At 38.4% G+C, this 13,399-nt stretch overlaps 2 protein-coding genes across 2 annotated transcripts in view; one reads left to right on the top strand and one right to left on the bottom strand.

Annotated features, from left to right (window-relative positions):
• The window catches only part of fam81b (family with sequence similarity 81 member B), a 30,220-nt gene extending 25,292 nt beyond the window's left edge, over window positions 1-4,928 (top strand). Inside the window, exons 5-7 of the mRNA XM_089130119.1 lie at window positions 1,582-1,714; window positions 3,391-3,586; window positions 4,516-4,928. Coding sequence (XP_088986245.1) covers window positions 1,582-1,714; window positions 3,391-3,586; window positions 4,516-4,649 — 463 coding nt within the window. The 3' untranslated portion in view covers window positions 4,650-4,928. The remainder of the gene's footprint in view (window positions 1-1,581; window positions 1,715-3,390; window positions 3,587-4,515) is intronic.
• skic3 (SKI3 subunit of superkiller complex) overlaps window positions 4,630-13,399 on the bottom strand; it is a 30,279-nt gene continuing 21,509 nt past the window's right edge. The window contains exons 37-41 of the mRNA XM_089130114.1: window positions 9,867-10,031; window positions 8,291-8,443; window positions 6,493-6,623; window positions 6,138-6,267; window positions 4,630-5,855 (exon numbers count right to left, since the gene is read on the bottom strand). Of these exons, the coding sequence (XP_088986240.1) occupies window positions 5,778-5,855; window positions 6,138-6,267; window positions 6,493-6,623; window positions 8,291-8,443; window positions 9,867-10,031 (657 nt within the window). The 3' untranslated portion in view covers window positions 4,630-5,777. The remainder of the gene's footprint in view (window positions 5,856-6,137; window positions 6,268-6,492; window positions 6,624-8,290; window positions 8,444-9,866; window positions 10,032-13,399) is intronic.

The raw sequence follows: 13,399 nt of genomic DNA, 5'->3' as shown, positions 1-13,399 counted from the left end.
AGATGAGGATGGAGGAATCGATGAAAAGCTTATTTGTATATTGGAATTCTTGATCACTCGAGTGTCACTTCAAAGCGTCATCTGCAGCTCTCAAAGGATCTGCCCTTATGCTGTTCAAGTTTGATAAAGACATTAATAAATAATAAAAAATAAAGCAAGATGCCCTGTTGACATATATGGTTTCTTTAAACTGCAAAGGTAAAGCATCCATTTAAATTATTGTGACAGATTTGAAGGGGGAGAATTTATACGTGCGTCAGGTTTCTCAACAAGAAAGACCTGTGCATTTTCACTCAATGCTCCTCTGGAAGGTTCCTCACTCCTCATTCCTCGCCTCCTCGTTGTGCAGTTAAGAGAATTGAGATGTTCTTCAAGATGGCTGAATTCAGTCAGTTTCCTGGTCACGGGCTGGAGGACGGAGGAACGAGGAAACAAGGAAGCATCAACTTGAGTATTGAGAAGCACCTCCAATGTACATTCAGTGTTAGAGAATACCCTTAATGCACTGTGAGGTATAGTGATGAATGAATTCCCGCGTCTGGCCAGAAGATAGCACCTGCAGCTGAATCATTCATCCATTCATTTCCCAAACACCAATGTAGGTAAAGCACTTGATTGAAGTCTCAGACAGATCTCATGAAGTAGCGTGTGTATGACACGCCAATTCGTATTTCCATTTTTGGCGTGCTATCAAGATGAATAATCGCCTTTCAGCGTGTTTATGAACGCCGTTGACTTAACGTTATATAAATATATGACTTACCTCAACCCCGTCCCTAAACCTAACCGTCACTGGGGTTAATGGCATTTATGACTGTTCCCTTACCATCCTAGGTAAAAAAAAGATATGACTTACCTCAACCCCGTCCCTAAACTTAACCGTCACTGGGGTTAATGGCATTTATGACTGGAGATTTGACGGCGTGTACAGACACGCGGAATGACGTGGACGTTAATGGCGTAGACATATACGCATACACGCGGATAGACGCGGATAGCACAAAATGCGTGGAGATAACACGCCACCTGACTCGAAAGTGGCGTATATGTTTACGCAAAAGTCATGATGTCATGTTGGAAGTCTTGAGTTTTCTTCCAGGTACATACAGTACGTCACAATATTTCTCATTTAAATAATTCCTGCCCACGGCATACTCAAAAAAAGAAAAAGAGGGGGGTAATGCCTGGCTGAGTAGTGTTGTGTTGAAACTGGTGGAAACTCGTGGTTTTGGTAAGGGGTGTGACATTCCGAAACATGTTCAAAACGGTTAACCAATCTCAACACTATGATTCATCCGATCAATCAGAGCAAATTGTGGTTTTCAAAACGAGGAGCTTCACACAGACAGGAAATAGCCTAATCAGAATCTTACTTATAGGCTGGGTGTTAGGTGCTGTAACTATGAAAAATAATGTTTTTTGAACATTAAAGCATGAAAACCTATTCTAGTAGAGCCCAAAAACAAAATCAAGACTTTGTAAAAGGACATAATATGGCCTCTTTTACATGATAATCAGAATACCTTTACTACAATGGGAGAATATTGTAACTGTAGCATGTATGTCTGTATGTTTATGCAGAACCTCTAGAGGTTTGATGGAGATGGAGGAGCAGACAGTGAGACTGAGGAAGTGGACAGAGGAACAGATGAAAACCACAGTTCAATCACACACAGAGAGCAGCCAGCTGTACACACTGCTGCAGGACAGAGTGGTAAACATGTGAATGGGTCTCAAACTCAAAATCTATCTATATATATATATATATATATATATATATATATATATATATATGCACTCGCCTAAATGATTATTAGGAACACCTGTTCAATTTCTCACTAATGCAAATATCTAATCAACCAATCACATGGAAGTTGCTTCGATGCATTTAGGGGTGTGGTCCTGGTCAAGACAATATCTTGAACTCCAAACTGAATGTCAGAATGGGAAAGAAAGGTGATTTAAGCAATTTTGAGCGTGGCATGGTTGACAATCTGCACAATCTTCTCAGTTACTGGGATTTTCACGCACAACCATTTCTAGGGTTTACAAAGAATGGTGTGAAAAGGGAAACGTATGCGGCAGTTCTGTGGGCGAAAATGCCTTGTTGATGCTAGAGGTCAGAGGAGAATGGGCCGACTGATTCAAGCTGATAGAAGAGCAACATTGACTGAAATTACTACTCATTACAACAGAGGTATGCAGCAAAGCATTCGTGAAGCCACAACACGCACAACCTTGAGGCGGATGGGCTATAACAGTAGAAGACCCCACCGGGTACCACTCATCTCCACTACAAATAGGAAAAAGAGGCTACAATTTGCAAGAGTTCACCAAAATTGGACAGTTGAAGACTGGAAAAATGTTGCCTGGTCTGATGAGTTTCTGTTGAGACATTCAGATGGTAGAGTCAGAATTTGGCGTAAACAGGATGAAAACATGGATCCATCATGCCTTGTTACCACTGTGCAGGCTGGTGGTGGTGGTGTAATGGTGTGGGGAATGTTTTCTTGGCACACTTTAGGCCCCTTCAACATGACATCATGACTTTTGTGTAAACATGCATGCTACTTTCAAGTCAAGTGGCGTGTTATCTATAAGCATTTTGAGCTATCCGTTTATATGCGTTTATGTTTATGCCGTTAAATGTCCGAGAGAAACGAAGCAAAATGTAGATCTACATCTGGGGAGTGATATTTTTTTTTTCCTTGGATGGTAGGGGAAGACTCAATGTTATTAACCCTAGTGACAGGTAGGTTAAGGGACGGGGTTTGGGGTAGGTCATATATTTATATATACAGTAATGTAACATTAAGTCAACGGCGTTCATAAACACGCTGGAAAGCGATTATGCATGTTTATAGCACACCAAAACTGGAAATATGAATTGGTGGGTCATACATACGCCATTTCATGAGATCAGTCTGGCCCCTTAGTGCCAATTGGGCATCGTTTAAATGCCACGGCCTACCTGAGCATTGTTTCTGACCATGTCCATCCCTTTATGCCCACCATGTACCCATCCTCTGATGGCTACTTCCAGCAGGATAATGCACCATGTCACAAAGCTTGAATTATTTCAAATTGTTTTCTTGAACATCACAATGAGTTCACTGTACTAAAATGGCCCCCATTGTCACCAGATCTCAACCCACTAGAGCATCTTTGGGATGTGGTGGAACGGGAGATCCGCTTTCAGCACCTTGTTGAATCAATGCCACGTAGAATTAAGGCAGTTCTGAAGGCGAAAGGGTTAATACAGTTAATATGGCGTGCCTAATAATCTTTTATGTGAGAGTGTGTGAGTGTGTATGTATGTACATATATATATATATATATATATATATATATACACAGTATATATGATACCTGTGCAAAATTTGCTCTTAGCTGGAAGTGGAACGCAGTCTAAAGGAGAAAATGATTCTTCTTTCTGGGCAACTGGAAAGGTTGGAGGTACAACTAAAGAAGGCGCGTTCAGCTCACAGGACCACGCATTCAGAGAGCAAACTCGACAGCATGATCAACACTTTGGAGAAGAGCTTTAGAGAAGAGTTAGAGCAGATGAGGAGTGAGTACCAGTCAGGTGAGGCTCACATAAGAGGATGAAATAAACCCACATGCACAATAAACTCTTTCTACATTAATCTGTATCCTACAATGCTGTTCAAAAGTCAGAAGACAGTAAGATTTAGTAATGTTTTTGAAAGAGGTCTATCATGAAACAGACAAAATAAAATCTGGTCTGCTTAGAAATTCCATATCTCTTGCTAGGGAAAAAAAAAAAAAAATGATAATCTGATGCACACTTCAGATTCTAATTATTACAATATTATATGTTATATTCTGGAACTGGCCAATTCATATAGAAAACTTAGTCAATTATAATTTAATAAAAACAGTATTATTGTGAACTATTATTACAATTTTAAAATAACCGTATTCTATTCTATTATATTTTAAAATATAATCTATTCCTGTGATGACAAAGCTGAATTTTCAGCATCATTACTCCAGTCTACAATATAGGCATTTTTACTGACATGCAATACCAGCCAAGTGGCCCAATTTACCTCTCCTTTGGCTATTTGCTTGAGAAAATCAAAGTGAAAATAGAAAGCATGACTCAAATTCAGACTGAATCAGTCTTTTGGTATTACTTGTACATGCCAGTCTGCTAAACTAAGCCTGCAGGGTATATTTGACCCTAGCATATTTGATATTTAGTTTATCTACATTTCCTTCCAACTACCCATTTTCAAAAATGTTACTGATTGACAGACTATGTAGACTATTTCCAGGCATTCTGTACAAAAGACCCAAGTAACCCTCAATAAACAAACCCAGCAAAGAAAAGCCTTAAAAGGTATAGGATATAACTTCCGCTCTTAAATTTTCTTTGGGATTCCAATGATGGACTGAGGCAGTTGATGCATTATAGATGACACATCTATCACACACCTCTGCCACAGAGTCAATGCTCTAACAAGTGATCTCCTCTATTTCATTTACCAGGGTTTCAGGTAGTTCATGATGCCATTGCATCTCTGAGACACATCGGTGACACCAAAGCCAAGCTGGACAAAGGAGAGCTGCAAAGACACATAAAACAGATCCAGAGAAACATGGTGGAACTAAAGGAGCTCTGAATATTTTTTTTTACATTTATGCTGGAGTATATAACCGGTGTGTGATCACAAAGTATGATTCAGATGAATGTTGGTGGGCAGATGGACAATACAATCAAATAAGCTGTACATTTGTTTCCTAGATTGAAAAAAAGGAGGATTTAGCCAGTCTCCATGAGGCAATTTCCAGTAAATCTCTTTAGATCAGACTTTAAATCGAGATTCTGAATGAAAAATCATGGTTGATGAAATTCAAACAAGGTACAATTATGGAAAACCAGAGATTAAATGCTCAATACTCATGTGGCTCTATACTAAAAGATTAGGAAGATGACCAGTTCTGCGTTTGTCTGCACATCCGCAGGCCAGTATTGATTGTAACGGATGCTGGAATAAACAAACAAGATCTCTTTGTTTTCATTTAAATCTTCCAAGCCACCAATACATACTTGCAAAGCATTAATATACCCAACACAATTAACCATTTTTGTTATTTCCCTCTTCATGTTTATGCTTTCATATTTTAGAGACACAATGGCTTTTTGTAGGTCAGTTCTACATAGATGGAAATGACAGTGGGGTCAGAGGTCCAAACAGAGGTCCATTCATTCTTTTAGTGTCTCTAGGGCAATGATAACTGTAGACAGATGTGCCTAATAGTGGCTACAATAAGCAATGGCCGTTTTCATGCTCCAGCAGAGATTAACCATGATAGAAGTGCTTTTAAGTTACATAATGGGAATAATATTTTAGTCAGCCGAGGCTTGTAGCAATGATAATTATGTAGAATGTCAAGCTCTGGAAGGAAGGCACAGAAAATACAATGAATCAATGCCATTTTTCAAGCATCATCATCACCCATTTGAATGTGATCCAATGAGCAGTTAAGTTACACCAGAAACAGCTAATTAAAGAGCCATTCATTTAGATGAAGTGTCTTTTTGGATTCATTCACACACAATTTAACATTGCAGTGATATGTATAAATAATAAAATGTTCTTGATGATGTAAAGACCGAGATTTGTAAACGCATTGATCAGTGAGTAAACTGCTGAGTGTGTAGGAGATAAAAGAGAAAAACTGGCCCTGCTATTGACGGTTCAATGGCGAAGTTAGTCTCCTGAGGAATCTGAGGATGGTTTACTGTCTCAGCTGGATGGGTAAAGGCGTCTGTGGAAATCCACCAGTCTGCTGTCTCCTGCTGCAGTAGCCTTCAACAACAGGGTCTACAAGACCGAAACACAAAGGAAGACTCAATGCCATTCTTAAACACAAAGCTCTTTCATTCATCTCATTAATTGCATTAGGTGGCCGAAAGATACCGTTTAACCAATTACAATAACCGTTGTAGCAATTACAAATTATAATCGAATAAATGGATAATGAAAAACTACATTAGGTTAAATAGATATTCAAAACTGAATTTAACAAGCTTGATTAGATTACAATTGACTCAGCCGGAGTAACTCATTTGTTTTCAAGTAGAGAGAGTGGATGGAACTGCTCACATCAATCAGCTCCAGGTCATCTTTGGCGTGCAGGTGACGCAGGAGGTACCAACATGCCACCGACGCTATAGTTTCAGAGCTGCCTGAGGCTGAACCATAAACAATCCTCTCCAACAGGCGACGGGTTTCCCTGCGAAAGAGCCAACCATGATCAAATTTAAACCTGATCCAATTTAAACTGAATAAAGGAGATAGGTTTCATATTAAAATAGACTACAATGCAATGCCAAGATGAGGCAAACAATGAAATACAAAAGGTGCGGCACAGAACAGGTCAGACTGATCTGACATGTTGATTGAATATAGGGTGACATCACATTTATTGTCCACACAAAAACTCTATGTAAGGCCCTACCTGGAGCCCATTTTTATGGAGAACTGCAGTAAGGCTTGGAAGAGCAAAGCTACTGGTGAGTTGCCCATTTTTAAGACTTCAGCACTGGCTTCCAACACCAGATCCTTCCACTCAGAGACAGAGACACCAGCCTGTAGTCAGAAGTACAATTAGATATATTTACGTACTGTAGTATTTACTTGCACTGTAAAATGTTTCGGTCAATAAACAGACTGGAATAGAATTGGTCATTAAAAACAAGGATTTTAGATGCATTTTAGCTGGCAAAGTTCAGACTAATATATGACTGAAGTTGGGATACGCTGAAGGCTGACACACTTTAATTAAAAGTAATGAAAAGCCGGCCACAAAGTGTCTAATTCAATTTAACAAGCAAAGCTGCAGTCAGCTAAAATGAAGGCATTAAGCTGACAGTTAGAAATGGAGGGGAAGGGGATAGACAAAAAGCCAATGAGAGAGAGAGAGAGAGAGAGGAAGCAGAAGGAAAGAGGAAAAATGTGCAAGAAAGATGCCTGAAGGTGCTGCAACAGGCTTAGCCCAAAATAATAATGTCATTTTTTATTAGCGGTTAGTCACACAGACACATGCAGCTATTTTAAAATGTCACAAAGGAAAACAGCTGGAATATATTGTACAATGCATCCAAATGTATCTACTAAAAAAATACAAATAATCAAATGTAAATACTTTTACTTAGCAGGAGTAAACTGATAAAAAGTGTTAAACTGTAAAAAAAGGCTTTCTATTTTAAATAAATGCTATTCATCAAATGAAAGAATCCTGAAAAAAGGGAGGATTCAATATTACAGGAGAAGTTCACTTTTAAAAAAAACTTTTGCTGATAATTTACTCACCCCCATGTCATCCAAGATATCCATGTCATTCTTTCTTCAGTCGAAAAGAACTTCAAGGTCCAAAACTGTTCAAGGTCCAAAACTGTCTTTTGGACCTTGAACCGTTTGGTACCCACTAGAGCCAGACCGATATATCGGCGGACCGATATTATCAGCTGATATTAGGCATTTTCCGAATTATCGGTATCGGCAGTTATAATGGCCGATAAATGATATTTCAAAAATAAAATAAAAACGGACGAAACACGCTTGAACCATGTCATGAGTGTTGGAGTTGTATAGTTTGTCCACCAGAGGGCACTCTACACCGTCCCTGTTGGCAACACTCGTTGAGTTGGTCACGATACATACTGTACATTGCTTGAATAACAATTAAAAGAACATCCCCATAAGTTCTCTTAACTCAAATAAGCATGACACAATTTGTGACTATCATGTCCAGTTTTAAATAAATAAATAAAATATCAGCCGATATCGGAATATTGGATTTTAAAACCCAAAAATATTTGTTTCGCTATCGGCCTTCAAAATCCTTTATCGGTCGGGCTCTAGTACCCATTACCCAGTAAAGTCCATTATATGGAGAAAAATCCTGGAATGTTTTCATCAAAAACCTTAATTTCTTTTCAACTGAAGAAAGAAAGACATGGACATCTTGGATGACACGTTGGGTGAGTAAATTATCAGCAAAAGTTTTTTTTTAAAGGGAACTACTCCTTTAAGCAGCTTGAGCAAAAAATTGGCATATTAGAAATTATTTAAGAAAAACTACAATTATATTATTTAATTATTTTTTAAGTATTATTTAATTTTTCATGTTTACTTCCATGTTAATAGGGGAAAAAAAGGTCTCAGTCATTTAGTCTGCACTGTATATTGTACAAAGTGTCTGAGAAAACTGCATTTCCTCCAACATCCAAGTACAAGATGAATATGGTACTCACCAAACATGGCGTTAGTGCCAGCAGGGCTAGCCGGAGCAGGCTGCTCATCTTCCCGCCGTGGTCACCCAGCTGAGACGCCAGCTGAAGACTCCGTCTATAAGCCACAGAGGCCTGAGCCAGCAGACTCTGAGAGCGGTACACTTCTGCCAACCACTGAGAGACAGTGACATCAAGTCAACAACGCTCCAGTGCCACATGTGTAAACCTTGTTAAACCTCCTTCCTTTGCACAGTACACAAACATTTCACGTTTCATCGAAATGTCCTGCATGATTAAACCTTCATCCTTCCCTCGGCCTCGCACTTTGTAACATATCTTTACCTCGCGGGTCAAAATGACATGAAGCCCTTTTTTTTTTTCTTATCCCGAAAGCTTATTTTATTTCATTTTGATAATATTTTTCTATTTTTTAATGCAATGTTTTTAGAGATTTTTTTTGTTATTTTTTATTTTATTTACCTTTTAATGACTAAATTTGATCAATAAATAAAAAGTAATTTAAGCACATTCCTCACATTCTTTCAACTTAAATTCAAAATTTCATGCATAACCCTTTCAATTCAGCTCAAAATATCTTACATTGGGTTTCTTTGCCGACCTCTTGTGGGAATAAAAATAATATAACATGAAATTTCACGACTCTTGCCACTAAATAGCTCTATATGGAGCAAATGAGCTGTTCTGCTGGGTCCTAAAGTCATTTTTTTCAGTATGCATTCAGATCAAGCGCAACAGTCTAAAAAAATGAAGCCGACCCGGAAGTGCGAAAAACTGCAATACATCGAAAATTCACTAGAGTGAGGTCCCAAAAGGGAGCAAATATCCATAGATCCCATGTTAAAACGTCCGTCTGTTCGCTCAAATTTTCCGGTAAGTGACATTCTACTACTATTTCACGTAGTTAGCACTATTTAGCATCAATGTTTGTGTGCAGTGGCACTGCAACAGTTAGCATTAAATCACCTCAGATAAGTTAGCATCCGAGGTAGCGACAGGTGGGGTTTTGGGATGCTAATACAACGCTTAATCATAAATCAGATGTACCTATGTACAATAACATACCGATATCCAGCAATCGATTTAAATAATACATTGTGTTTAATTTGTCGTTTAATGAGATCTAATATGTCGTTGTTGGTGAGAATTTTCACGTGAAGAAATACATAGATCCAACAAATACATGCATGCACTTTAATGGTCCAGTGGCAGAACCTTATTTCCATTCATTCCCAAGGGGGTCAAATTGACCCGCAAGGGAAGAGTTTGTTACTTTTTAAAATGTCAACGAAAAAACTCCTCAAATCCAATCAAAGGACAAAAGTCCTAGGGTATTGGACCCCTCAGATGAACACTCGATTTTTTACATTTAAAAAAAAAAAAATTGTTTTAAGTCAAAATAACCTGAGGGAAAGATGAGGGTTAAAGTGTGTGAACGTTCAATTCGGACCTCAGGGTAACAAAATGCCAGTATCTACAAGGAAAGACGTATGTCACAGTACATACAGCCAGATTCATTTTGACTGAAAATCAACCTGACTCCAAGCTCTCTTCATGGTGAGATGGTGAGTGTACGTACGTGCCAGGCAGACACAGAAGTGGGGTTGGCCATGACAGCAGCACTGAGCTGATCCAGCACCGCTTGAGGAACACAGTTTCCGGCCTCTGACAGCAGGAGATGCTCACACTGAACCTGCCTCAACATCAGGAAAACCACAGGATGCTCTGGAGATACACTCAGAACCTAAGATGTGAAGGACGAATAAAAACCGGTTAAAGGTGCACGTACTGTAATTACACATTTAAGTTTTACCGATACGACAGCATTAGCTTCTTTGCTTGCCACCAGTTTTAAAGGGATAGTTCACCCAAAAATGAAAAATCTGTCATTATTTATATGTCGTTCCAAACCCGAAAGACTTTCGTTCATCTTCGTAACACAAATAAAGATCGTTTTGATGAAATCTGAGAGCTTTCTGTCCCCTCCATTGACAGCAAAGCAACTACTACTTCAAAAGTTCATAAAGAGATCATAAAACTAATCCATACGAATTGAGCATTTTAGTCAATTTTCTGAAGAGACTGGATCGCTTTATATAATGAACTGACTTAATTTAGGCTTTTATTCACATTTAAACATTAATCAGCGGACAGAAAAAGAAACTCGGCCGAACCTGCTTGACGCACAAGAATAAACCTCACTGGTTCTTGGAGCTCAAATGTGCTGCATAACACGAGAATGAGCTTCATTGGTTCACACCACAACTGATGTGTGAGTTGATGAATGTTTATATGTGAATAAACGTGGTAGTTGCATAGCGGCCAACGGAGGGAGAGAAATCACTCAGATTGATCAAAAAGATCTTAATTTGTGTTCCACATTACATCACAAGGTTGAGTAATTAATGACAGAATTTTTGGGTGAACTAACCCTTTAATAAGGTCTTTGGAGTAGATGCTTTACTATCCCATGAGGCCATATGAGAGGAGTTGTGAATGGCAGTGAAGTGACACAACTGTAGGTCACATGACAGTAACAACATGACCAATGTAGTATGTCTGGATTACATTCATAATCACACACATTTAAACAATATTAAATGTGTGTCTCAAACTGTCAAATAAGTACTACGTTTGGTGGCTGTTAAAAAAGTACGTTTTATATAGTATGACTGTAAGCCTGGATGCCAGGCGAACTTAGCCCTGCCCACAACATTTGAGGTTGGGAGGTTCGGTCTGGACTTGATCCGGTTCGGACCAATCAAATTGTCAGGGCGGGCTTTATGCGAGGATTGACAGATGATCAACAGTAACATAATCATCCACGTCACCAAAGAGCGCTTGGGTTGAATTCGTTTACAACAGAATTTAGATGTGTAGATTCAGCCATTGCCTCTGTTATAGAAGATGTAGACAGCGCATTCATTTTAAAAGAGCAACAGAGAACCGCGTTCAAGGCATTTGTCGATCCAATTGAATGCAGAGGCATTTTTTTTCCCGGTTCGGTTGAAACACGCCCCATAATCACAGCCCAATGGAGCAGTATCAGACTCACCTTCTGACTAGAATCTGAGAATGACGACGTCAGGAAAATGACTATGGGTAATATGATGAAAATCGGGCGTACTACATCTGCAATGTTGTCAATGTCACTTGACCAACTTGCATGAGTCGCGTTGTTTCAGATACACACATCAAAATCTGGGTACTTTTTGGCCACTGTAATAATGTGTATACTAAGACATACTACTGTTTTTCACCTACTATATAGTAGGAAAGTAGGGGTATTCAAACACAGGGATCGTAATGTTACGTACAAGAGCTTTTCAGGCTCACTAATAGGACTGGAGTCATATGAGTGTACAAAATTAACGCATTTGCCAATACTTTGTCCAAAACATTAAGCACAACAAAATTACTTTTAAAATTCTTTTAAAATTCTAATATTCAATTATATATATATATATATATATATCATGTTCAGAAGAACCGATCTAAAAGTCAGTCAAATTTATGCAGAAATTTCACAATAGGGTTCTCAAAATTTCTAGCATGACAGCAACACTGTACAAAGTCAATTTGTTCTTGGATCTAACTCTTAAAAATAACTTTCAATGGTGTAATCTAATGCAGTCAAACATTTAATAATATTTGGAAAATCAGGTTAATCGGTGGTTCTGAACCAACACTGCACATATTTAAAATCTCCTTTGTCTGATATATTTTTAGGGCCATTTAAGGTGTTACAGTATGAGTCAATCTGTGAAGGAAGCAGAGAGCCAGTTGGAAATTAATTTCAAAGAGAGCATAGCTACACGCTAGGTAGGAAATTGTGAAATTGACAGCAGATCGAAGAAAGCATCAGAGCTACCGAAAGCATCTAACTCTTAAAAAATGCTCAATATTATGCAAATGACAGGCAAAAAACAGCAGGCAGGCAGACAGCCAGTCACTGTGAGGCAAACGTAGTGACATCTGTCATGAGCATTTCAAAATCTGCCTACTTTACTGGATTAGTGCGTAAATCATATTATTTACAAATTACTATTTTGTGTAGCTAAATGAAGCTTCAGGCATTTTCATTGTCACTAAACTGGCTGGGTTATCTTAACAAGCGTTTTAAATTAACACTATATCCTTACTTTGGGCATGCAAAAATAAATCTGGCATCTTTCCAACTAGAACTGTGTGTATAGATATGAAGATTATATTGGCAGTGTGGAAAAACAGCTAGATTATAATGCTGGCTGAACCTCAGTCTAGATCAAATTCTAATGATGATCTGGCATTTTCAAATTGCTGTCCTAAAATTATATAACAAAGACAAACTTCCGCTTCAAATTCGCCAGTCTTTTAAGTCATGTCTAAGAACTTACTTTTTTAAATTGGCCTTGAAGTCATAGAAATGATACGATGGTTATTGTAGTTGAAATGATGCTTTTTATTCATTCCCTTTCTCTATCTTTTAATGATGCCAGTTGTCAATATGGGCTCTATGCACGGCGTTATTTCCGGTGAAGGATTAAGGATGCTCGATAACTTCCGCCGATCATAGAGTCCAATGCAATACAGAGAATTTATATTGAATTTTATACTCCATGGTTATACTAATGAAACGTTAGTCACAAAAACAGATAAAACAGACACCCCTCGTTGTGTTTATGCTTCTTTTTAAAATTATATTAAATAAACATAACTATATATAAAATTACATCTAAACGTATGTACGTTTCGTTTCAAAGATGGGAGGACAGTAAATATTGAAGACTCTGCCATAATCCCGTTTTCTCCGGTTTTCCTCCGCTTTAATCTACACAACCGGAAATGGACGAGCATCCTTACGTCAAATGCGGAACTTATGCGTGCATATAGCCCATTGTGAACTTAGTTGTTTTAGATCTGTTATATAAATAAATCTAAATTGAGAGAGTTGACTACAGGGGTGTGTGTTGTGCAGAGCTCAGCTCCAACCCTAACTAAACACACCTGAACCAGATAATCAAGGTCTTCAGGATCACTAGAAACATCCAGGCAGGTGTTTTTGGACTAAGTTAGAGCAACTCTACAGAACGTTGGTCTTTCAGAAGCAGGATTGGACACTCCTACACTACA

Source organism: Pimephales promelas, chromosome 4, assembly GCF_988280905.1.
Source record: "Pimephales promelas chromosome 4, fPimPro1.hap1.1, whole genome shotgun sequence".
Classification (NCBI taxonomy): domain Eukaryota; kingdom Metazoa; phylum Chordata; class Actinopteri; order Cypriniformes; family Leuciscidae; genus Pimephales; species Pimephales promelas.
Note: the sequence above shows the minus strand (reverse complement) of the source record. Positions and strands in the feature narration are given on the sequence as shown.